Source organism: Hylobates moloch, unplaced genomic scaffold, assembly GCF_009828535.3.
Source record: "Hylobates moloch isolate HMO894 unplaced genomic scaffold, HMol_V3 SCAFFOLD_14, whole genome shotgun sequence".
NCBI lineage: Eukaryota > Metazoa > Chordata > Mammalia > Primates > Hylobatidae > Hylobates > Hylobates moloch.
The window spans coordinates 47,892,385-47,918,727 of record NW_026652289.1 but is presented as its reverse complement, the minus strand read 5'-3'; the positions used below and the strand labels follow the sequence as shown (position 1 = coordinate 47,918,727).

General features: G+C 47.5%; 1 protein-coding gene across 4 annotated transcripts in view; it reads left to right on the top strand.

Moving 5' to 3' along the window:
• Positions 1–23,216, top strand: part of CEMIP (cell migration inducing hyaluronidase 1) — a 179,294-nt gene extending 156,078 nt beyond the window's left edge. For 2 of the 4 annotated variants that reach the window (XM_032175008.2, XM_032175007.2), the window contains 11 exons: positions 459–494; positions 576–731; positions 3,407–3,587; positions 4,780–4,995; positions 8,190–8,401; positions 9,335–9,520; positions 13,387–13,591; positions 13,762–13,848; positions 14,512–14,669; positions 18,508–18,608; positions 20,359–23,216. In XM_032175008.2, coding sequence (XP_032030899.1) covers positions 459–494; positions 576–731; positions 3,407–3,587; positions 4,780–4,995; positions 8,190–8,401; positions 9,335–9,520; positions 13,387–13,591; positions 13,762–13,848; positions 14,512–14,669; positions 18,508–18,608; positions 20,359–20,486 — 1,666 coding nt within the window. In that variant the 3' untranslated portion in view covers positions 20,487–23,216. The remainder of the gene's footprint in view (positions 1–458; positions 495–575; positions 732–3,406; positions 3,588–4,779; positions 4,996–8,189; positions 8,402–9,334; positions 9,521–13,386; positions 13,592–13,761; positions 13,849–14,511; positions 14,670–18,507; positions 18,609–20,358) is intronic. The other 2 variants (XM_032175010.2, XM_032175009.2) reach the window with 1 other exon arrangement.
• The last annotated feature ends 3,127 nt before the right edge of the window (positions 23,217–26,343 follow it).

Below are 26,343 nucleotides of genomic sequence, written 5' to 3'. Positions count from 1 at the left end.
TATGGCTGAAACAGCAGTGAAGATGGTAAAAGAAAAAAAATAGAAGTGCATTCACATACTCCATCTTTCCCTGGTGCTGGTCCTGAGAGCGGAAGGCCCTTCAAGTTCTCCTGATCCAACCTCAAACTATGCCCTGGAATCACAGAGGATGGGGCTGGAGAGGGAGGCACATGGACCCCAGTCTGCATGCTGTCAATGCCGTTGAACGTGGAGAGCCACAGGGGTTACCGTTTTCTCTCTAGAGTCAGAGTCGGAGTGGGAGGGGACCCAGAACATCCCCTTCCTGTGCAGAACAGGAGAGCCACAACTCCCTGAGTACGCCTCTGCTTACGTAGAGACCCCTTCCTCTGCACGGTATTCAGTTCGACTCCAAGGGCAGGGAAGTGTCCTTCTCTCCACGACTCCACTGAATTTGAAGCCAGGGCATGCTCTGACTATCTGTCTGCTCTTGCCCACAGGTTTGCTGACAATGGCATTGGCCTGACCCTGGCCAGGTAAGGGCAACTGTCATTGTACTTGGTCCTCTGTGGGATCTTGTCTCTGGACATTTCACCTTAAACATCTTCTCTCTACAGTGGTGGAACCTTCCCATATGATGACGGCTCCAAGCAAGAGATAAAGAACAGCTTGTTTGTTGGCGAGAGCGGCAACGTGGGGACGGAAATGATGGACAATAGGATCTGGGGCCCTGGCGGCTTGGACCATAGCGGAAGGACCCTCCCTATGGGCCAGTAGGTTTGCAACCATGTAGCTCCTTGTTCTGAGTGGCTTAACCTAAGTGGCTGTGATGGAAGGGAAAAAGTTAATGGGTAGTTTCTACCTGTTGACTATGAATTCTTCTGTCTTCTACCAGCCAGAGGAATCACTGAGGTGACTGAGACTAACAATTAAGGGATGAAATCTGGAATGGGGAGACAGAAGTAAAAAAATGGTGTTGAATATGAGTCAACAGGGTGACGTGGCCATCAAAATGCGTAATGCATTCCTGGGCTATGTTAATGGGAATTTAGTGTGTCTGGGATCAGGGACCGTGAGTCCTTTTCTCTGACAGCACTCTCACTTGGAGTGTAGCATCCACTCCTGAGGATGGCAGAGCAACAGAGTCAGGCCGAAGCACACTTAAAGGAGAATAACCAGGAGGGTGACAAAAGCTGAAGCCATGTCACATGCAGGTTGGGGTCTTCAACCAGGAGACAGGATCATCACTTCGGGGACAACATGGGGGATATTGTTACATGTTCTCAGAGCTGCTGTGCACATAGGGGATGAGACTCATTCTACACGGGCCCCGTAGGTTAGGGTTGGTTTAGTGAAAGAAGGATGGATCTTTTTAATGTCAGATATGCTCAACAACAGAATAGCAGGACTGTCCTGAGGAGTCCTGGGCTCTGCGGCTGGGGGAGTTCAAATGAAGGTCAGATAGATGATAAGCAGGTGGGTAGAGAATGAATGGGTGACTTGGAAGGTTGATGAGCAAACGGATAATGGACTCAGTCAATTCCTTGGAAAGCCACAGGCTGGGTCACTGATGAGGAAATCTCCTTTCTTCTGCTGGTGTTTCTGCTCAGGTGTGAATTCAAGCCAGAGAGCAAGGCTCTGAGCCTGTGAGCAGCATGGTGGTCCCTGTGCTCCTGGTGATAAGATCAGCCCTTCTTGTCTGTCTGAGCTTTCTACTCTTTCTCTAGGAAGATATAATTTCTACTACTAGAGTCAGGACACAAAATACACATTGACCTAAAACTTCCAACCCAAGTGGACATGGAAAAGACTTTGCAAAGGCAAAATCATGGTCTCCTTCAACACAAGCTGTGAGAAGCCCTTCCTTTTGTCTAACCTGAGTGATGGAGCAGTCCCTTTCAGCATTTGTATGAGTGACCCTGAATCTGCATGTTCAAGGTTTCTTTGCCAAGGGTTACCAGGCTCCCAGGGCCAGAATGCTCTGATGACTTCCAAAGGTGATCCTGTTTATGGAAACCTGTCAGATTGAGGCAGGTTCCTCAAATTGCATCTGCAAGTAGGAACCTAAGACCTTGCAGTCCTAATCATGGTTGATCCATCTTGTATAGAGCTGGGTCAGGGTCTGAAGTCCAAAACCTAAGTATAGAGCTAGTAAAAATGGACTGTCCCTAAAATATGTGAAATGAAAAAATGCATGGAGCCACCCCATGAGAATCAGGATTCTAGGCCATGATGTTAATCAATTATAAACATAAAAATATAGAAATGCAAGGAGTCTTTGGTGCCCACTGAAGGCATGTTACCATGACCGATGTGTCCTCAAGGAACCATATTGGAATAGAAGGGAGCCCAGGGTTGAAGATCAGGGACAACTGGAGTATGGTCTCTCCCTGTGGGCAGATATTTTTTCTGCTTCTTTTTCCATCTTTCTATCTTTTCTTCTTTATATTTGCTGTGGAAGAGAATGGGCTTGACCCAGATATAGAGACACCAGCATAAGCATACATGTTGGGTTTGGAGAAGGAGCAAGCCTAGACTGGGGCCAGGCCCAAGAAGGACCACCAGGAAGCCCAGCCAGCCTCGCAGACCCTTGCTTCCTGTGCTATGCTCAGGAGTCTGAGGCAATGGGAGAAGTGTGTCTGAGCAACCTACTCCAAGCTAGGCCAAGGCAAAATCTTCAAGTCACCAGTTCTTGTCCAGTCTCTCCTACCTCCATGTCCAAGCCTGTTGCCACTTCCCACCTCCTTCTGGGTTTCAGGGCCTTCTTGGGGTTCTCTGTCAGCCCACAGTCTTGCTTTTCAGTGGGGCCTCCCTTTCTTCTAGGGGTGCTGAAAATGTTGCCTTACAATTATTTTTATCACGTTTATCACCTTCCATTCTGTGTCCTTTTCCCCTGTTTCCCAAACCCAGCACACTGCCAATGTGAAAGGCTTACTCACAGAGGAGAAACTCATGCGGGTCTTAATCTGATTAAATTGTTATAGCAACTAAAACTAAGGCGATAATGACTAACAGCTCTATCTTCCCAAGAAACATAATATTGGCACGTTCCAGTGGTATTTACAGTATTTACCCAATGACTCTTTATATAATGGAAAAATTGGGGGAGATGTTGAAATACAGAACCATTCTCCAAACTCCAAACTAGCAACTAGATGGATATTCATCCACTCATCCATCCATCCATTCATCCGGCAGTCATTCATTGATACTTAGTGTGTCTATACATGCTTTAAATTAATGATTTAATAATTAATTAATCAATAATGATCTGGGGCAGGGGGAGTTGCTAGAGGTGGGGATCAGGATTGGTTTTACCCAGGAAGTCCCTGCTACCATCCACCTCAGAAGGGGCAAACAACATGGCGTTTAGACTGATGTCTTACTTCCTTAACTCCATAGGAATGGACAACATTTAGACTGACATCTTACTTCCTTAACTCCGTAGGAATTTTCCAATTAGAGGAATTCAGTTTTATGATGGCCCCATCAACATCCAAAACTGCACTTTCCGAAAGTTTGTGGCCCTGGAGGGCCGGCACACCAGCGCCCTGGCCTTCCGCCTGAATAATGCCTGGCAGAGCTGCCCCCATAACAACGTGACCGGCATTGCCTTTGAGGACGTTCCGGTGAGTGAGGCACCAGGGCAGACTCCCGGCAAACCCAGACTTTGGATGGTGATTCACAAGTCCCCTGGGGCCCAGAGTTTGAGCTATTGCCACCACCAAAGGGGTTGAAAAGCCTCCTCTAACTAGGCTGGGCCATGTCCCAGTTTGCTCTTCACCCAAACTGGAAAAGTACAAGCGTAGGTTGCCCCACAGGTCAGGTCTGGGTAAATGCCCGCTTGCTCTTCTCCCTGCTGAAAACTCAGGCAAGCCTCCAGAGGAACCCGATGTGTGGATTGGGATTCCTAGGCTGTTCCTCCAAGGGACTTGACTTTGACAAACTGAGTCTTGTGACCAGGCCACCTGAGTTGGCACAAAGAATCTAACAAGCTCCACAGTTTCCAAGGGAAGTCTTAACTGATGATGTTCTGTTTAATCTCTCCCCGAGAGCAGACTATAAACAGAGGCCTCCTTGCCCTAGACAGAGAAGGCAGAAGAGGGGCTGAGGATTAGGAGATCAAGAGCAAGGGCTGCCCTGTGAGACCAGCTGGGGCCAGGCCTCCTGTGCACTTCCTTCAGGTTATAGATTCCCAGACTTTTCCCTCCTTCTCCTCCCTGCCCCTGCCTTTTGCCTGTTTGCCCAGTTCCTGGCAGGCTGAGGGAAATGATGTGAAACTGAAATGACTTAATGTCTTTACTCAGGCAACTGAGGGCCTGAAAGAGGTCAGTCATGGAAATCTGCAAGGGCTCATGCTGCAAAACTGTCTTCCTGAAACATGCCACATGCACATTTTCTCTCGCACATGGATGCCCCCGTGTATGTGTGTAAAAGTGTGTGTACCCTTTCTCATACACACATCACCACCACCTCCCTCTCACACACACTCACAGTCCTCAGTCCCCCTCCTCCATCTCTGCAGTTGGTGAAGTCTGTGTGTCAGAGCAGTCTCCAAGCTCATCCACAGCAGCCAACCCTCCAGTGAGCAAAGGCCAAAAGCATGTGCTAGGTCTGGGAGTTGAGGCACGGTGAACCTTTGACTGTGACTCCAGTTGCATCGGAGGGGTCAGCCATGCGGTTTCTCTCAGTGCCCGAGAGCATCTTTGTTTTGGCTGGCTTGTAATGTCAGTGGAAATCGGAAACCTTGCCCCGGCCTGATGACGGCTGCAGTTTCCCTTCACCTTCTAGCCCTGCCTAACTTTCCTGGGCTCTGTTTAGATTACTTCCAGAGTGTTCTTCGGAGAGCCTGGGCCCTGGTTCAACCAGCTGGACATGGATGGGGATAAGACATCTGTGTTCCATGACGTCGACGGCTCCGTGTCCGAGTACCCTGGCTCCTACCTCACGAAGAATGACAACTGGCTGGTCCGGCACCCAGACTGCATCGATGTTCCCGACTGGAGAGGGGCCATTTGCAGTGGGCGCTATGCACAGGTAGGGACACCTTTCTGGGGGCCGGCCACTCACTTATTCACTCATGCAACAAGCATTCAGTGAGTGTCTACTGTATGCCTGGCTCTGTTTCAGGCCAGAAAGAGATACAGAATTTTTTTTTCTTTTTCTTTCTTTCTTTCTTTTTATTTTTTCCCCTCACCCAGTAGGATTTTTACAAAAGTTAAAGTCAAAACACTTGGTAAGCAAAATGCTTAGAAAAAAAGAACCCTCTGGGTCAAACGCTTCGATTCAAGTCAGGCTCCCACCCTTACCATTGGACCTTGAGCAAATTACTTGGTCTCTTGGAGCCTCAGTTTCCTCACCTGTAAAACAGTTGAACTTTCCTAGCGAGATTTTGGGGGTGGCTTCAGAAAATACATGTAAAATGTTTCACCAGCCCTATCCAATAGAATGCCACACATGTAATCTTGAATTTTCTGGTAGCCATGTTAAAAAGTAAAAAGAAACAGAATTTAATTTTAATAATACTTTAATTATATTCAAAATACTATCATTCAACATGAATCAGTGTAGAAAATCATTAAACACTTCTCGTTTTTTTTTCTAAGTCTTCAAAATCTACTGTGTATTTTGCACTTACAGCCCACTCAATGCTCAACCAAGGGAAGCGCAGTCCTACTGAAACAATAACGTCGTGTTTAATGTGAATTTCTTATTTTATTTTTAATTTATTTTTGCATTTTTATTGCTATATCATAGTATATTCTCTTGGAGCATGTGTGATATTTTGATATATGTATACGATGTGTAATGATCAAATCAGGGTAATGGGATAGGAAAAAATATTTACATTGCTTTTGTTTTGAAATTTAAATGAATTAAAGTTTAAAATTCAGATCCTGAGTCACAGTGGCCACATGTCCAGTGCTCAGTGGCCACATGAGGGACAGGGCAGGTCTAGACGGTGCCTAGAACAGGGCAGAACTGAAAATATTAGTTAGCTATTATTATATTATTGTTACTTCTAGTATTTTGATGAATGACTAATGAATAAATGAGTAACGGGAGAGAGGCCTGAGAAAATGAACTGTCAGGTTCACAGTGAGCCAGCTCATCTCAGAGAATGAAGGAAACATGTATGAATGAAGACACTGCCTTCGCAACGATCCTACAAGGCAGGCATTATTACCACCACTGTGGGTGTCAGGAATTGGGGTGTGAGAAAAGAGCTAAATGGTGGTTTGGGGGTGGAGGAGTGATAGGAGAGGGAGATGGTGTCGGGCTGAAGGAAAAGGGCCATAAGGGGCAAAGACGGCACAGGGTGCAGCTGGTGGGGGTCAGGTGCCAGAGTAGGTGGCAGGGCTAGCATTTGGCAGGAAGAAGGACCAGAGGAAGATGGGGCAGAGGGCAGGAAGCTGAGGGTGTTTCTGCAGTAGAAGGTGATGTCATGTGCTGAGAATTTGGGGACTGGGCTTGAGGAAAGTAACCTCCAGAGAGCGATAAAGATTTGGAAGAGCTGCTGTAGAGAGTGGAAAATGTTGACAAGAAGCTTGTGGAAGGAGCGCCTGGCAGTGTTGAAAACCCAGTGGAGACTGGAGGCGGTGCATTTGCAGAGGCACCTCTCTCCCAGGCTGTGGGATTTTCTCAGCCCTGCTCAAGAGCCCTGGGAGAGGCGGAGCTGTGCAATGAGCCATGGGGAGGCTTTTGCTGCAGGTGTGGGCAGAGGAAGGGCCAAGATGCTAATGGAAGTGAGTGGATGATATGATGGTCTGAGGAAGATAAGAAGGGAAGTGGAGTCAGAAGGGAGCTGATGGAGGACAGTCATGTCCTGAATAATTGAAGGATGACCAAACCCTCAAGCCTGGCATCCACGCTCTCAGCATTACACAGCCTCAGCTCAAGGTCTAGGTATCCCATATGGAGCCTTGATTTTCCTTCCCACACTTTCTTTCTGATATGTTGCTTATCTTCTGTGAAAAAAAGCTCATCGTTAGAGCTTGCCAGATTATCATAACTGGCAACTGGTTAACTGTTATTCATAATATTTTCCCTTCACTTTACATCTTACAAAATGCTTTAATGTACCCTTTACCTTCTGATACTCAGGGCAACTCCCTAAGATGGGCAGGGTTGGTTCTCTTTCCATCTTATATGCGATAAAACTAGAGGGGAAGATAACCACTTCCTTCCAAAAGCACAATATCATTGCACATTGGTGTGACTGTCTCTCTTGGCCACAGTTATGGGGATATTGTCTTATGAATTTGGGATGTGCCATAAAACAGGACACAGTGTTTTTTTTTGTTGTTTTGTTTTTTGAGATGGAGTTTCACTCTTGTTGCCCAGGCTGGAGTGCAATGGCGTGACCTCGGCTCACTGCAACCTCCGCCTCCCAGGTTCAAGCGATTCTCCTGCCTCAGCCTCCCTAGTAGCTGGGATTACAAGCATGTGCCACCATGCCCGGCTAATTTTGTATTTTTAGTAGAGACAGGGTTTCTCCATGTTGGTCAGGCTGGTCTCGAACTCCCAACCTCAGGTGATCCGCCCGCCTTGGCCTCCCAAAGTGCTGGGATTACAGGCATGAGCCACCGCACCCGGCCAACACAGTGTTTTAAACCAATGCTGGGATAAAGCATCCAGGCTCTTAGGTCCCTGGAACTCAATGGCTGACAGTCTTGCTTTCAGTTTTTCCTCTGAAATGAGGCACCCATTTATTCATGCAGTGTGTTGTGGCACCACAAGGACTGGCCTCAGGGGCCAAACAGAGAGGGAGTAGGAGGGAGAAGTAGGCCAGCACGCCCAGGCACTCTCTCAAATGCAGGCAGAGCAACTGCCAGGTATAGGCAAGTTGCATTTTATGGTAGAATTATAAAAGTTCTCTCTCTCTCTCACTCCCTTCCTCCTCCATCCACAGCTCTGTCCTTTGTCCAAAATCTGCCATCTGACTATTATGCAGACTCTTCTCAAATTTCCACTGGAAGCTCCACAGAGCACTTTTATGAAGATGAACAGAAAGCATTAGCTGGATTACACAGTAAGGCCTGGGCTGCGTCCACCAGCAGAAAGAGATGTCCCCTTATTTGGCCTTTCTTTCATTCAAGCCTTCTAAAAAGGGTTCTGTAAAGAGAAAGTGCCTTTGAAAGTGCGGTCTGTAGTCAGATGTTAGCCAGACACTCTTGGAATAATCCTTCGTAACAGCCTCATTGTGTGTTTCCTTTTTGGGTTTTTTAAAGATGTACATTCAAGCCTACAAGACCAGTAACCTGCGAATGAAGATCATCAAGAATGACTTCCCCAGCCACCCTCTCTACCTGGAGGGGGCGCTCACCAGAAGCACCCATTACCAGCAATACCAGCCGGTTGTCACCCTGCAGAAGGGCTACACCATCCACTGGGACCAGACGGCCCCCGCCGAACTCGCCATCTGGCTCATCAACTTCAACAAGTGAGTGGGTGTCCCGCCAGGAGCAGTGAGATCTGGGGGCAGCTGCTCTGGCTGAGCTCAAAGCTGATAACGATGCCTTGTTGCAAAGTCCTGGCCTTGTGTTTAACAGAGCCACAGGCTAGCCCATGTGATCCCTGCAGGAGTACCTAGAGGGGTTGACATCACCCAGGAGTTAAGAATTAAAGGACACAGGCCAAGCTCCCGCTCTGGCATGGGTGACCTTGGGCAGGGCATGTAACCTCTTGAGCCTGAGCTCCTTGATCTTTGAGTTGAGGATAGTATTACCTTGCAGGAATGCAATGAGGACCTAAGGAGATAAGGTATGGCGGGCACCCAGGACCTGGCATTAGCCAGTGCTCGATAGATGACAAAAATATCTGGGTATTGTTGTTACCACCCTACAGAGAGGGAAATGAGGCCCTGTGAGAGATAAAGCGATGAGGCCGAGGGCATCTGGATAGGGCTTCATATATTTAGATTCTAGTATTTTCTATGCACATTATTTACTTGTCACAGTATTTCTGTGAGACAGACATTTATCAGATGTGGGAAATGAGACCAAAGAGATGAAATGGGCCCTACAATCAAGCTGGACCCAGAAGGGGCTGAGCCCAGGTCCTTTGGATCCTGTGCTCTTTAACTACAAAAAGAATGTCTTTTTCCCAAGTTCCATATGGAGCACCCCCAGGGTTGGCCCTGGAGACACATCAGTGAAGCATTCAGACTCTGCTCATGGGCAGCCATTGTCTCTCCCTCTCTCCTTGAACACTGCAACTCAGTCACCACGACAGCAAATGTTCTTTCAAAATTTCCCATACAAAAGTGGAGGTGTCATTTGGTGGAGATTTTTTGGTCTCTTTCTCCAAGGCACGCTCCAAAGGCCCTGTGGCCTGGACACCCTTGCTTGTAACCTGACTCTACTTCCAATCCTAGGGGCGACTGGATCCGAGTGGGGCTCTGCTACCCGCGAGGCACCACATTCTCCATCCTCTCGGATGTTCACAATCGCCTGCTGAAGCAAACGTCCAAGACGGGCGTCTTCGTGAGGACCTTGCAGATGGACAAAGTGGAGCAGAGCTATCCTGGCAGGAGCCACTACTACTGGGACGAGGACTCAGGGTGAGCAGGTGCCCACTTGGCTGCAGGAAAGTGGCTCGACCTCATCCTGTCCCCTTGGCCTTTCCAATAAGTCTAAGAACAGCCATGTAGTTAATGCCAATTAATGTAAGACACCTTTCTAGGCATTTTGACTCTAAGGCTGACTGTCCCATACATTAACGACATGTTTAAAGCTATTAAGCTTTAAAAATAAAATAAACACTCTATTAAATATACATGTGAATTGTAGGGAATTTACATATTTCAGAAAAAATAAAGTGAAGGCAGTAAATCTTAGAATCCAGAAAACATGGTACATTATCTCAAATCCTCACAACAACCGACTTGGAGCAGAGGATTAAGAGATGGGCACCCTGGCGTGGTGACTCACGCCTCCCAGCACTTTGGGAGGCTGAGGTGGGCAGATCACGAGGTCAGGGGTTCGAGACCAGCCTGGCCTACATGGTGAAACCCCGTCTCTACAAAAAATACAAAAATTAGCTGGGCATGGTGGCACATGCCTGTAATCCAAGCTACTCAGGAGGCTGAGGCAGGAGAATTACTTGAACCTGGGAGGCAGAGGTTGCAGTGAGCCAAGATCCTGCCATTGCATTCCAGCCTGGGTGACAGAGAGAGTGAGAGATGGGCAAAGAAGGCACAGGGAAAATAGGAGAGACTTCCTGAGATCACACCATAAAGTTGACCCAGCTGGATTTGAACCTAGATCTATCTGTCTTCAAAGCCCTCACCCTTTTGCTAACCTGCACTAGGTTCTATTCAATAGAGATATAATGAAAACAGAGTATCTGTTCCTGGGAGTTCTTCGATCCCCTCTCTTAACAAGAAATTTAGTCTAATATCTTAAGAATGCCAACCCAGCTCCACAGTGATATCAATAACAAACTGGGAGGAGTAAGGGTAGAAGATCATTTGATGGCCAGTTTTCTATTCTTATATGGAAGTCAATGATAAAGAAACTGATAACAGGTGATCCATCTTATTTATGGCTCCATCAATTTGATTAAGGGAAAATTAAAATTTAGTATCAAAAATATAAGTAAAATGTTGGGATGGGAGGGCAATAAAAAACACCTCTTTCCCCACACAAGCGCTAAGCCAGTTGGGGGCACACAAGCTGGCAAGTGAAGAGGAAGTGATCCATTTTATTGATGATAAAGCTGTTGGAGAATACAGCTTCCCAATATCATCCCCAACTTTACCTCCTCCGCCCCAGGGAGCACTGAGCAATTACAGGCTCCCCACATAGGGCCCAGCCCCAAAACCTCAAGAGCATGGAAGACAGACCAGAGTGCCCCTGCTCTACGGGCTGAGCCAAATACCCAAAACCAACCAATTGTATGAGACACTCTTCCCATGGGAAGAAGCGGATGAGGGGAAGGCCCAGGGGCCAGAAGTATTTAGGAAAATCCTCCCATATGAATACCAGAGGAGGAGGAATCAGACATGCCCCACATACCACTAGGAAATATTGTGATTAAAGTAACAGAAGTTGATAAGGTAAAGTCCCTGGGATACCATCCATGCAGATTTTCTTCTTTTCGGCTCGTGAGTGAAATGTTCAAAAGATGTGAATTTTTCAAATGGAAACTTCTACTAAGTAAGTTGAACCTCTTTGATCAAAGTCTTAAAAATCTAAGGCTGGTCTGCTTGTCACCTTACACACATTTTTTGGTTCGTAGCTTAGCTCAGCCCTATGCCTGTTGATTATTACGTTGTGTTTCAATTCAGCAACGCCTTAGGGACCAGGAGTTGGGTTATAGGGGGTCTGTTTCCTATGGAGAAGGGCTGCAAATTTTTGGGCTTTTAAAAATCTTTCTGCCTTATACATTTGTTGTTTCTTATATTCAGAGCACCTGCCTTTAGCGGCTACCTTCTAATAATCTACTATGGGCTAGGATACTTAACAACCAGCTTGCTATAATTAGGGGTAAAATTAAAATAAGTCAGCTAAAAGGGAGGGGGTTTCAAAGTGTGAAATATATAAGCTCTGAATCATCTCTCATTTTTTCCAGGTTAAAAAAACTGTTAAGTGATTGTAGCTGTGTTCTGGATAGCTAAGTTTGCTTACCACCACCTCAGTGAATTATTATAATGATTCTTACTAAATTATAAACAAGTATGTTATTTAAGGTGCACAGCCATCAGTAGCGCTGCTCTGCAACATTACTTGGTCATAGCCAGGATTTGAGCACTGGGCTGGCAGGTGCCCAGGCCCGTGCTCCTTTCATGCCTCCCAGGGCTTTGCAGTTCAGCCAGCTTGCACACTTCCAAGTTGTAGGTCAGGATTAGGGAAGGCAGCTGCTACCTACCATGGGCTAGATGGTCTTTTAGGTCACTCCCGGTTTAGATAATCTGATATATAATGGCAACAAGGAAACCTGAATACTGTTAAGTTTTGTGCAGAAGCGTCAGGACCAATCCCATTTCTGTGCCTTGGTCCCAGGAGTGGTTTGGAGCATGTTGGGAGCCTCCAGGGAGACGTGACCATGGGCAGCACTGAACTGCCTTCCTCCTAAGCTGCTCAAAGCGGGTGCTCACCTGCCTCCCCAGCTTCCCCACCATGCAGGGCATGGAATGCAGATATGGCTGCTCTGCTCTCAGCCCTGAGCACAAGGCCTCTGTAACAGTCAGTTTCTACTTTACTCTGAGATCACTTGATGTGGATGGCTTGAAACATAAAGCCTCTCAAGGAAGCTCAGATTAAGTGGAGATGCTACAGAGAGAAGACCAAGGGGTCTTCAAGAAATGAAAACACAGCTGGGCCTCATGGGCTCAGGTGCTGAAAACAACAAAGCCAGCAGGGAGGAGGTAGCCTGCCTACCCCTTGTGTCTCTCCATCTCCCCATGTTCACACACATACGCACACATGCTTGGCCTCTTGTTTCAGCTACTTGCTGCAAACTGCCTTCCTCTCGCGATTCCTTAGCAGGCACAGGGCACAACAAGGTTGTCAGCCCCAGCTCCATGTGGTCTTTTAGTTCAAGCACCAACCAGTGGTGGACAATAGCTGCTAGGTCCCATAAGAGCGAGAATCTTGGTTACTGGGTAGCCAATTCATGGCCTCTCTGTGAGTCCAATGTGTGCCCCTGGTCTGAGCAGCTGTGTGGTAGGGGTTTGGGGCCGATGGCATTGTGGTGCAAACCCAGCTCCCTAGTCTGACCGGACTCAGTGAAGGGTTGGTCCCCAGAGCAAGATGGGTGGTAGATACCCCTTATCCTATCTTCCCATGTTTCAGATGCAGGACTCAGCCTGAAAGCGCTTTTCTGCACTAAAAGAACAATAATGAATACCAAGTTAGTACTGTGCTTTCCTCATAATCTGACTCCCTGTAACACTGGGCCAGCTTCCTTTACAATAATAATTATTATTTTAAATCATAAAATAATTTTTGGAATAAATTATGGTTTGGAGAAAAGTAGAGTTAGGAAGACAGAGCATTTCCTCACCGGGCACCATGCTGGGATGGAAAATGCTGGCTCTGTCACTTCCCAGCTGTGTGGTCCTGGGCGAGTCACTTCACTTCTCTGAGCGACCATTTTCCCATCCAGGAATTCAGGATGATAATAGTACCTACTGGACAGGATTGTTTGAGGATTAAATGAGATATGTCGATTTACGATGTGTGCACAATGTGGCACATAGAACGTGTTCAGAATAGAATTGCCATTCTCATTAGCTTTTTCTTCAACGCATTTGTTCCTTATTTCTCCAACTATATAGAACTCTGTGGTAGACGTGGTTCCATTCTATAAGGTCACTGGATCTACCTGCTGTGATCAGCTCAGAGTAAATGTCTCGGTGGGTGGGAGGAGAAGAGGGAGGTTTGAGTGTCCAAGCAAATGCCCAGCAATGCTCCTTGTGTGCAGGCTGTTGTTCCTGAAGCTGAAAGCTCAGAACGAGAGGGAGAAGTTTGCTTTCTGCTCCATGAAAGGCTGTGAGAGGATAAAGATTAAAGCTCTGATCCCAAAGAACGCAGGCGTCAGTGACTGCACAGCCACAGCCTACCCCAAGTTCACCGAGAGGGCTGTCGTGGACGTGCCGATGCCCAAGAAGCTCTTTGGTTCTCAGCTGGTGAGTGGCTGAGAGCAAAGCCTGGACCCCTCTGCCGTTCAGTTGGGCCCAGACCCAATTAGATCCCTCACTCAGCTCCACAAACCATTTCCTATGACTGGGGATACGGGAAGAGGAGGGGAATGACCACCCAAACCTAACAACTGCATTGGGTTCAATGTGTTTTCCAGAAAACAAAGGACCATTTCTTGGAGGTGAAGACGGAGAGTTCCAAGGAGCACTTCTTCCACCTCTGGAACGACTTTGCTTACATTGAAGTAAGTGCCTCTGGCCCCTGGAGGATTCCGGTTTGCTCATTGAGAGGTGATACTGTGTCCTGGGGCTGCTGTCACAAATTACTACAAACTGGGTGGCTTGCATTAAACAAGAGAAAGTTATTCTCACAGTTCAGGAGGCCAGAAGTCCAAGAGCACGGTGTTGGCAGGGGTGGTTTCCTCTGGGGGCTCGGGGCAGGGAACTTGTTCCATGCCTCTTCTCGCTCCTGGTGGCTGCCGGCACTCCTGCGCATTCCTCGGCTTGCAGACACATTAATCTCTGTCTTTATGTGGCCTTTTCTCCTGAGTGTCTGTGTCTCACCTCTCCTCCTGCCTTTCTTTTGCAAAGGCACCTATCTTTGAATTTAGGGCCCACCCTAAAAATCCAGATGGTTTCATAAAAAAATCTTTAACTTAATTCCGTCTGCAAAGATTCTATTTCCAGATAAGTCCACTTTCACAGGTTCCGGGTGGACATAACTTCGGCAGGGCTACTATTTGACCCACTACTGAGGGCTACAAGGAGTTAAGTAGATAATGGAGTTTATGCTTCGAATAGCTGCATAGGCAACTTCTGCCTTCAGGGTCTGCTTGGGAACCACCTGGGCAGGAGAACCTTGGGGCTTTGGCACCCCGCCTCACACCTGGATTGCTCTGACTCTGCAGGTGGATGGGAAGAAGTACCCCAGTTTGGAGGATGGCATCCAGGTGGTGGTGATTGACGGGAACCAAGGGCGTGTGGTGAGCCACACGAGCTTCAGGAACTCCATTCTGCAAGGCATACCATGGCAGCTTTTCAACTATGTGGCGACCATCCCTGACAAGTGAGTCTGTGCCTCTGCTTCTGGAATTGGCTGCTGACACAGCAGACCCCTGGGCAAGGGCCCCCTCCCTCTCACAAAGGCCTTCATCACAGATCAGTCTGGAAAAGCTCAGGCAGTCTCTATAGCCTGCCCACAAATAATGGATGTTGGACGAGAGCATCCTTGCCTGTGGACTCTGGTGTTGGAGCCGGGCTGCTGTGAATGTAGGTCAGGCGGAGGCAGGCGGGACAGCCCCGCTGCACATGGGAAGGTTGCCCTGGCCCTCCTCACTACACTCCCGGCATGATCTCATCCCCTCCCACACCTTCAATATGATCCAAGTGCTGGTGGCTACTATCTCCAGCCTGGATCTCCTTCCTAAGCACCAGACATTCCAATCCAACTGCTACTTGGACAACGCCACCTGGACGTCTTGTAGGGAACTGAATTCTCAGCCTTTTAAAATGTTTAACCTCCCAAACCAGCCACTCATCCTACTTCTTCAGTTTTGATGAAATCATCACAATCCATCCTGATAACTAGACCAGAATCTGGGCATTCTGTTTGTCTCCTCTTTCTTTCCTCCACACGCTATCATCACACCCTATCAATTCCACCCGCATTACTGCTTGCCTGCTAGTTCCCTCCACAGCGTCCTCTCTTCTGCCGCTCTGCCCAGGCCTTTGCTGGTCATCACCGGCACTGTTGGCACAGTCTCCTAACGGGCCTCCCTCTTCCAGTTGCCCCAACTCCAACCCATCTTCCATATTGGCTGCTGGTTTAAACTTCTTAAATGTAGGGAAAACCTGTGCCTCCTCTCCTTAGCAATCTTTGGTAATTCCCTAATAACTTACAAGTCTCCCCACATCACCTCCTCGGTGAGGTCTTTTCCCAGCCAACCCAAAAGTTCTACCGTGGCAGGGCGCATTGGCTCACACCTGTAATCCCAGCACTTTGGGATGGGTGGATCATGAGGTCAGGAGTTTGAGATCAGCCTGGCCAATATGGTGAAACCCCGTCTCTACTAAAAATACAAAAAAATTAGCTCGGTGTGCTGGTGCGCACCTGTAGTCCCAGCTACTCAGGAGGCTGAGGCAGGAGAATCGCTTGAACCCGGGAGGCAGAGGTTGCAGTGAGCTGAGATTGTGCCGCTGCACTCCAGCCTGGGTGACAGAGCAAGACTCTGTCTCAAAAAAAAAAAAAGTTCTACCTCTGCTAAAGCACTACTCACAAAAGGTCTGGTGGACACATCTGTTGCCCCATCAAGAGTGTGGCCTTCTCAATGTTGGGGCCATGTCTAACTTCCCTTTGCATTTCTAGCACAGAACATGGCTAGTTAAGTGAGTGTACAGTTCACTCAGGGGCCACAACCTGGTGGAAAGTCTAAGCGCTTCATGTGGTACTTGCTACATAGTAGGTGCTTAGTAAACATTAGTAGTTATTAAATGAAAGCAAATATACTTCCCAGATGCTGACTCCATGAGGGGCATGACGTGAACTGGGCACCTGGTGAGATTTTGGATAATGGGATTTTGCTTAACCACATTTACTCCCTCCCTCATTCCCCCATCAGATGCTTCTTCGGCATTCTATTTTTCATACGCAGATTCGGACAGAAGGATAAGGTTGACCAAATTGGGAAAAATAGTTATCCTCTAGAGATCATGCCGTTTTGGGCAGAGAATTTTCTTTTGAAATGAAAGAAGATGCAGAAGCTTGGAATAAGAAACTAGACTGCAGTGTACTCTGTTTGGAACCGTGTGCAAGGCTCCTTCCAGCCCGAGCAGCAGCACCTCTCTGGGGGAAGCCCTCACTGGAATGGGCCACTCCCTGGGCTGGCTCTGGGTACCCAGGCAGGCATTGGTACCATTAGACCCCTCTCTAACCTCCTGGAAAGCAGCAGGGAATGAGGCAAGGCAGATCCTGTTCTACTGTGGCTGCGGGCCCTGCCTAGCCTGGCCCATGCTTCCTACCCCATCCAGCAGGCCACTATTGGCCCCAGGGTCCTGGGGAGAGAAGAGGGCAGCTGCTCACACCAGAAACATCTAGCATGGCTTCTGGGAGCTGCCTCTGCACTGCCACTCTGTGGGAGACCCTGCGCTGGCTGGTGCATGGGCTTAGAGGCCATGAGGATGGCACATCAGGCAAAGAAGTGTGCCCAACATAGGTAGGCAGGCTTCTGGGCATCAATGGGAGGCAGTGGGGACACAAGAAGCCCGTCTCCCTGTCCCACTTCTGTGAGCTAACCTAGATCCCCATCAGAAGGTCAGGACCTACATTTGAGTCCCCTTAGTAGGAAGGCTGAGCTCAACAAAGGACCATTAGCTTTTGTTCTGAAATGAAACAATGCAGAAATATCCTCCTGAGAACAGATCCTGAATCTAGAGTGGAGGATGTGTTAGCGATAAGACCTGTCTCTTTAAGGGGCCTCACCCTACCAAGGCTTTGGGCCTCCCTCTCCAGCCTTCCTCAAGGGCCTGAGGCAGCCCCAGCTCCCTTCCCATCTATCCTTATTTCACACAAGCCCTTTGCATCTTAAGATCTTTCCTGCTGTTCCCAGTGGGACACAAATGGGGGTAACAACAGGTTCCAGAATCCTATACGGTTTTTCCATGTCTGGACTGTGGTCTGTGGTTACAGAGTTCCTTTGAGATACGAACTGGATGCCCCATTGAGCTTCTGCCCCATTTCTATTCCCAAGGGAGGTGCTCACTTCCTCCTGTCTGGCCCAGCGTGCTGAGTCTGCCACTGTGAAGGCTATTTTCCCAGCACTTTGGACTGAATACACCCCGAGGCAGGGGATAGACACTCCTTATTCCCAAGTCGAACTTTTGCAAGTTGGGACCTTCAGGCTGGGCACACACATTGCTCCAAACCTCTGCCTCTTTTAAGCACATTTCCCTTTGGCAGGTCCTCTGAGATACTTGGTAACTATTTGCTTCAATCTCCCCATTTGCAAAATAGAGGCAATAGCCCTGTGTTGCCTAAGCAGAGAGAGAGGTGACATGAACGTAAGAGGTCAATCTGAGCTCTTGGTATAACCCAAGCATCATGGTAACAATATGGTGTTCTCCCCAGAAAGACTTCAAACCTGGCCATGCTCTTCCTGCAGCTCAGAGAAGGCTGGCTCTGGACTACACTAAGCCTGTTGTCCATCAAAAGAAGATAGCAAAAGAAAGATGGGCTCCAAGAGAAATCCTCTAGCATGGGGCTTCTCGAGCTTTAATGTATACATGATCACCTGCAGATCTTGTAAAAACACAGATTCTGATTCAGAAAGTCTGCAGTGGAGGAATTCTGTGGTTCTAATAAAATCCCAGGGGATGCCAAATGGAGCTTGTCTCTAGAACCTTCAGGAGCTCCTGGATGGTTTTATGGTTTGACAGATACTCCCCCTCCTCCTTCCCTCACCTCCTCTCTTTCTCATCGCTTTCTCCTTCCTTCCTCCATCACCACATTTCTATCTGGTCTTACCTAACCAGGGTTGAGAACATTCAAGGGAAGAGATATATATTGAAGTCCTACTGTGTGCCGAGCCCTGGCATGGTATGCTCTGCTTACATCCTCTCCTCTGTTTGGAGAAAGACATGTAAACGTGGTGAGCCGAGTCCAGGCTTGGAGAAGGCTGTGGGCACCAACTGTGGCCAGATGCGTGGGAGGGAGCTCAGGATGTTCGTCACCACATGGAAAGAGCCTGTCAGCTGGGAACACAGGAGAGGCTGCCCTTTCCCGAATCCCTGGACAGGCCTCTGGGCACTGCTAATTCCAGTCCCACCATGCACAAACCAACATCCCTCCCCATGCCCACTTTCTCCAGTTTGCTCTCTCCCTCTGGTCTAATTGGTTTCTTCTCACACAGTTCCATAGTGCTTATGGCATCAAAGGGAAGATACGTCTCCAGAGGCCCATGGACCAGAGTGCTGGAAAAGCTTGGGGCAGACAGGGGTCTCAAGTTGAAAGGTAAGGGTTTGAACTGGGGTTTAAACTGACCCCAAAACCAGAGAAGGCAAATGCCTGGCATGGAGGTTGCTGTCATCTTTTGCTGAGTTGAGAACACGTTTTGTACTAAACTTGGGTACAACCTCAGAATCCCCCACACAACTAGTGGTCTACTGGAATGGATGGGCAAGATGCCACCTGTTTACCACCCCTGCACTGCAGCAAATTTATTATAACTTGCTACCAGCCACTGAAAGAAAATTGCTATAGTTGTTCACTCATTTGCTTGGAAAGTGGCCCTTTATTCAACAAAAGTATCATAAGAAAAGTGGCTTAGTCTCTCCCTCCTATCCAATTCCTGCTATTCAGAATGGGCAGGGGTCCTGCATCTTCTTCAACATTCTACCTGATGCCTAGCATTTGCACAGTTCTTTGCAGCTTGCAAAACTCTTATTTGTTCCTCTGAGACAGGGAGATGAAAAGAAAACTAAAGCTTAGAGAACCTACATGGCTTGTCCAAGGCCAGGCAGCTTCGGTGGTGAAGCCTAGCACAGGCTTGCTGGCTGTGCTGGAAGAAGCCATTCAGGAGGGACACGTCAGCAAGACACCCATTAACATCACAAAAACTAGGTGCAGGGAGAGTCCTCAGAGAGGTTGTGTGGGCGGCAGAGAATCTCCACGGGCAATAATGATAATGATCATTGGGGTTGCTATTTAATGTTCAGCCTTGCACTTTGCAGAACATGTTATAATTATCTCACTTACTCATTAATAACTTGTGCAGCAGGTACTATTATTTCCATTTAAGATGAGGACACCAAGAATTTAACAGCCAAGCCACTTGCTTAAGGTTAGGACTTGGATCCTAATCTTCCTAACTCAAAGCTGGGCTTCTTAGTTATACACCATCCTCACTATGGAAAACATCAAAATCAGAAGCCCATCATATAGGGTGATGAGAAAGATCAGAAGCAATGCAAACCCTTCAAACCAGCCAAATGAGGACATAAGGAAAAGAGAAGTATCCTTTCCAGCCCAGTCCTAAAATCATTTTGGAGCCTCTGTCTTTTAAATTAAGATCCCGGTTGCCAAAAGCTGATGTATGTAAGGTGACCTAAGTTGAATGGCACTTTCCCGGTGGTGATAAATGCATGTTGCCTGCCAAGATGGGCTGAGTACAGAGGTGGTTTCCCATGCCCCTTGGATGCTCAAGCTCTGAATTGCAAGATGGAGAGTGCTGGTGGGTTTCAGGGGTTTAGAGTTCTAATCTGGGGTGCACCATTTACTCCACACTCTTGGTCAAATTCCTTCACCTCTCAAAACTCCTTCTAGAGCCACAGAGTGATAGAGCCGGGGAGGAGATCTTGTAGATCAATGCCATCGTTTCACGGATGGGAACACTGGGCTTCAGAGAGGGGCACGGACTTGCTGGTTGTCCTAGGGGCAGCTCGAAGGTAGGCAGGTTCCTAGGAGGTCTCCTCCCTTACAGTCTGCCCCATTTCCTGCTGTGCATGGCTCCCCTGTCTACAGCAAAGCCATCACCCTGCCTAGGTGGCAGTGAGGCTCAGGTGAGACCCTGCCTGCCCCATACAAACACATGTCAGGCACCATCAGTAGCTGAGCACAGAGCTCTTCCCAAGGGACAACAGTGCAGTGTGGCTAGGGGTTACCTGGTGGGGGTGGGGGGCTGGCAATGGGGAGCCATGGAACGGGGTGGGGCAGCCGTCCTCTCATAGGGCTTTTGCTCAGGAGACTTATCATTGCTTTTCAGAGCAAATGGCATTCGTTGGCTTCAAAGGCAGCTTCCGGCCCATCTGGGTGACACTGGACACTGAGGATCACAAAGCCAAAATCTTCCAAGTTGTGCCCATCCCTGTGGTGAAGAAGAAGTTGTTGTGAGGACAGCTAACGCCTGGTGCCACCTCGTGGTAGACTATGACGGTGACTCTTGGCAGCAGACCAGTGGGGGATGGCTGGGTCCCCCAGCCCCTGCCAGCAGCTGCCTGGGAAGGCCGTGCTTCAGCCCTGATGGGCCAAGGGAAGGATATCAGAGACCCTGGTGCTGCCACCTGCCCCTACTCAAGTGTTTACCTGGAGCCCCTGGGGTGGTGCTGGCCAATGCTGGAAACATTCACTTTCCTGCAGCCTCTTGGGTGCTTCTCTCCTATCTGTGCCTCTTCAGTGGGGGTTTGGGGACCATATCAGGAGACCTGGGTTGTGCTGACAGCAAAGATCTACTTTGGCAGGAGCCCTGACCCAGCTAGGAGGTAGCCTGGAGGGCTGGTCATTCACAGATCCCATGGTCTTCAGAAGACAAGTGAGGGTGGTAAATGTAGGAAAAAGAGCCTTGGCCTTAAGGAAATCTTTACTCCTGTAAGCAAGAGCCAACCTCACAGGATTAGTTGCTAGGGTAGAACTGGCTACCCTTGGGGAAGAGGCAAGCCCTACCTCTGGCCATGTCCACCTTTCAGGAGACTTTGAGTGGCGGGTTTGGACTTGGACTAGACGACTTTCAAAGGCCCTTTTAGTTCTGAGATTCCAGAAATCTGCATTTCACATGGTACCTGGAACCCAACAGTTCATGGATATCCACTGATATCCATGATGCTGGGTGCCCCAGGGCACACGGGATGGAAAGGTGAGAACTAATGCCTAGCTCGAGGGGCCTGCAGTCCAGTAGGGCAGGCAGTCAGGTTCATGTGCATTGCAATGCCAGGTGGAGAAATCACAGGGAGGTAAAATGGAGCCCAGTGCCATTTCAGAGGGGAGGGTCAGGAAGGCTTCTTGCTTACAGGAATGAAGGCTGGGAGCATTTTGCTGGGGGGAGATGAGGCAGCCTCTGGAATGGCTCAGGGATTCAGCCCTCCCTGCCGCTGCCTGCTGAAGCTGGTGACTACAGGGTCGCCCTTTACCCACGCCTCTCTGGCCCACTCATGATGGAGAAGTGTGGTCAGAGGGGAGCAATGGGCTTCGCTGCTTATGAGCACGGAGGAATTCAGTCCCCAGGCAGCCCTGCCTCTGACTCCGAGAGGGTGGAGTGAAGTCCACAGACGTGAGCTCCTGCCTTGGGGCCTCATTTGCTCTTCATCCAGGGAACTGAGCACAGGGGCCTCCAGGAGACCCTAGATGTGCTCATACTCCCTCGGCCTGGGATTTCAGAGCTGGAAATACAGAAAATATCTAGTCCAAAGCCTTCATTTTAACAGATGGGGAAGTAAGCCCCCGAGATGGGAAAGAACCACACAGCCAGGGGAGGGCCTGGGGAGCCCCACCCTAGCTAGCCCTTGCTGCCACACCACATTGCCTCAACAACCGGCCCCAGAGTGCCCAGGCACTCCTGAGGTAGCTTCTGGAAATTGGGACAAGTCCCCTTGAAGGAAAGGAATTGACTAGAGTAGAATGACAGCTAGCCGCTCTCTTCCCTCCTGCTCCCAGCGCACACAAACCCGCCCTCCCCTTGGTGTTGGCGGTCCCTGTGGCCTTCACTTTGTTCACTACCTGTCAGCCCAGCCTGGGTGCACAGTAGCTGCCAACTCCCCATTGGTGCTACCTGGCTCTCCTGTCTCTACAGATGAGGCCCAGCAGAGGGAGGAGGGCCCGCCATGTTTCTGGTGAGCCAATTTGGCTGATCTTTCTTGGGTGTCTGAACAGCTATTGGGTCCACCCCAGTCCCTTTCAGCTGCTGCTTAAGGCCCTGCTCTCTCCCTGGCCTACCTTAGAGCCCAAAGAGCTCCTGTAAGAGGGAGAACTCTATCTGTGGTTTATAATCTCGCACGAGGCACCAGGGTCTCCATGGGTCTTGTGATGAACTACGTTTATCCCCTTTCCTGCCCCAACCACAAACTCTTTCCTTCAAAGAGGGCCTGCCTGGCTCCCTCCACCCAACTGCACCCATGAGACTCCAAGAGTCCATTCCCCAGGTGGGAGCCAACTGCCAGGGAGGTCTTTCCCACCAAACATCTTTCAGCTGCTGGGAGGTGACCACAGGGCTCTGCTTTTAAAGATATGGCTGCTTCAAAGGCCAGAGTCACAGGAAGGACTTCTTCCAGGGAGATTAGCAGTGATGGAGAGGAGAGTTAAAATGACCTCATGTCCTTCTTGTCCACGGTTTTGTTGAGTTTTCACTCTTTTAATGCAAGGGTCTCACACTGTGAACCACTTAGGATGTGATCACTTTCTGGTGGCCAGGAATGTTGAATGTCTTTGGCTCAGTTCATTTAAAAAATATATCTATTATTTGAAAGTTCTCAGAGTTGTACATATGTTTCACAGTACAGGATCTGTACATAAAACTTTCTTTCCTAAACCATTCACCAAGAGCCAATATCTAGGCATTTTCTTGGTAGCACAAATTTTCTTATTGCTTAGAAAATTGTCCTCCTTGTTATTTCTGTTTGTAAGACTTAAGTGAGTTAGGTCTTTAAGGAAAGCAACGCTCCTCTGAAATGCTTGTCTTTTTTCTGTTGCTGAAATAGCTGGTCCTTTTTCGGGAGTTAGATGTATAGAGTGTTTGTATGTAAACATTTCTTGTAGGCATCACCATGAACAAAGATATATTTTCTATTTATTTATTATATGTGCACTTCAAGAAGTCACTGTCAGAGAAATAAAGAATTGTCTTAAATGTCATGATTGGAGATGTCCTTTGCATTGCTTGGAAGGGGTGTACCTAGAGCCAAGGAAATTGGCTCTGGTCTGGAAAATTTTGCTGTATTATAGTAAACATACAAAGGATGTCATCATCTTGTCTGTTTCATTTTCTATTAAAATGGGCTTCACCGGGCAGAGACACAACCAAAAAAGATAATTTTAGACCAATATCCTTGATGAACATTGATGCAAAAATCCTCAATAAAATACTGGCAAACCGAATCCAGCAGCACATCAAAAAGCTTATCCACCATGATCAAGTGGGCATCATCCCTGGGATGCAAGGCTGGTTCAACATATGCAAATCAATAAATGTAATCCAGCATATAAATAGAACCAAAGACAAAAACCACATGATTATCTCAATAGATGCAGAAAAGGCCTTTGACAAAATTCAACAACCCTTCATGCTAAAAACTCTCAATAAATTAGGTATTGATGAGACGTATCTCAAAATAATAAGAGCTATCTATGACAAACCCACAGCCAATATCATACTGAATGGGCAAAAATTGGAAGCATTCCCTTTGAAAACTGGCACAAGACAGGGATGCCCTCTCTCACCACTCCTATTCAACATAGTGTTGGAAGTTCTGGCCAGGACAATTAGGCAGGAGAAGGAAATAAAGGGTATTCAATTAGGAAAAGAGGAAGTCAAATTGTCCCTGTTTGCAGATGACATGATTGTATATCTAGGAAACCCCATTGTCTCAGCCCCAAATCTCCTTAAGCTGATAAGCAACTTCAGCAAAGTCTCAGGATACAAAATCAATGTACAAAAATCACAAGCATTCTTATACACCAATAACAGACAAACAGCCAAATCATGAGTGAACTCCCATTCACAATTGCTTCAAACAGAATAAAATACCTAGGAATCCAACTTACAAGGGACGTGAAGGACCTCTTCAAGGAGAACTACAAACCACTGCTCAATGAAATAAAAGAGGATACAAACAAATGGAAGAACATTCCATGCTCATGGGTTGGAAGAATCAATATCGTGAAAATAGCCATACTGCCCAAGGTAATTTATAGATTCAATGCCATCCCCATCAAGCTACCAATGACTTTCTTCACAGAATTGGAAAAAAACTAAAGTTCATATGGAACCAAAAAAGAGCCCGCATTGCCAAGTCAATCCTAAGCCAAAAGAACAAAGCTGGAGGCATCATGCTACCTGACTTCAAACTATACTACAAGGCTACAGTAACCAAAACAGCATGGTACTGGTACCAAAACACAGATATAGATCAATGGAACAGAACAGAGCCCTCAGAAATAACGCCGCATATCTACAAGTATCTGATCTTTGTCAAACCTGACAAAAACAAGCAATGGGGAAAGGATTCCCTGTTTAATAAATGGTGCTGGGAAAACTGGCTTGCCATATGTAGAAAGCTGAAACTGGATCCCTTCCTTACACCTTATACAAAAATTAATTCAAGATGGATTAAAGACTTACAGGTTAGACCTAAAACCATAAAAACCCTAGAAGAAAACCTAGGCATTACCATTCAGGACATAGGCATGGGCAAGGACTTCATGTCTAAAACACCAAAAGCAATGGCAACAAAAGCCAAAATTGACAAATGGGATCTCATTAAACTAAAGAGCTTCTGTACAGCAAAAGAAACTACCATCAGAGTGAACAGGCAACCTACAAAATGGGAGAAAATTTTCGCAACCTATTCATCTGACAAAGGGCTAATATCCAGAATCTACAATGAACTCAAACAAATCTACAAGAAAAAAACAACCCCATCAAAAAGTGGGTGAAGGATATGAACAGATACTTCTCAAAAGAAGACATTTATGCAGCCAAAAAACACATGCAAAAATGCTCATCATCACTGGCCATCAGAGAAATGCAAATCAAAACCACAATGAGATACCATCTCACACCAGTTAGAATGGCCATCATTAAAAAGTCAGGAAACAACAGGTGCTGGAGAGGCTGTGGAGAAATAGGAACACTTTTACACTGTTGGTGGGACTGTAAACTAGTTCAACCATTGTGGAAGTCAGTGTGGCGATTCCTCAGGGATCTAGAACCAGAAATACCATTTGACCCAGCCATCCCATTACTGGGTATATACCCAAAGGACTATAAATCATGCTGCTATAAAGACACATGCACACGTATGTTTATTGCGGCACTATTCACAATAGCAAAGACTTGGAACCAACCCAAATGTCCAACGACGAGAGACTGGATTAAGAAAATGTGGCACATATACACCATGGAATACTATGCAGCCATAAAAAATGATGAGTTCATGTCCTTTGTAGGGACATGGATGAAACTGGAAATCATCATTCTCAGTAAACTATCGCAAGGACAAAAAAACCAAACACCGCATGTTCTCACTCATAGGTGGGAACTGAACAGTAAGAACACATGGACACAGGAAGGGGAACATCACACTCCGGGGACTGTTGTGGGGTGGGGGGAGGGGGGAGGGATAGCATTAGGAGATACACCTAATGCTAAATGACGAGTTAATGGGTGCAGCACACCAACATGGCACATGGATACATATGTAACAAACCTGCACATTGTGCACATGTACCCTAAAACTTAAAGTACAATAATAAAAAAAAATTAAAATTAAATAAATAAATAAATAAAATAAAATGGGCTTCATTTTATCTAGGGATAATAACTTATCTAAGGATAACCTAAGATAACCAGTTATCTGAGGATAATAAGGCTGATGAAATCACCCCATGTGTCTGCCTTACTTCCATGGCCTTATTCCCAAGAGCTAGTCATATGTCAAGATCCTACTTTGCCCTGCCCCAAGGCAGGGTGTCCGTCAGAACAGGTGGAGATGGTTCAAAGAAAGAGAAGATATCATTCACATGGCCGGCCATGTCCAGAACATGCTGTGTCCTCCACATTTCTAAGCCATCAGGAGGCTGTCAGTCACTTCAACTCCCCTCCCCGATGGGGAAGCCAGGCAGAAGCAGGACTCTCTTTTCCTCCCAGGCCGTTTGGCTAGAGGCCAAACACATGTTTGACAAGAGAATGGGGGCTGAGGTGGGAAAAACAGGTCCAAATCAAACTGGCAGACAAGAGAGGCAGGCACAGGTATAGGGCACC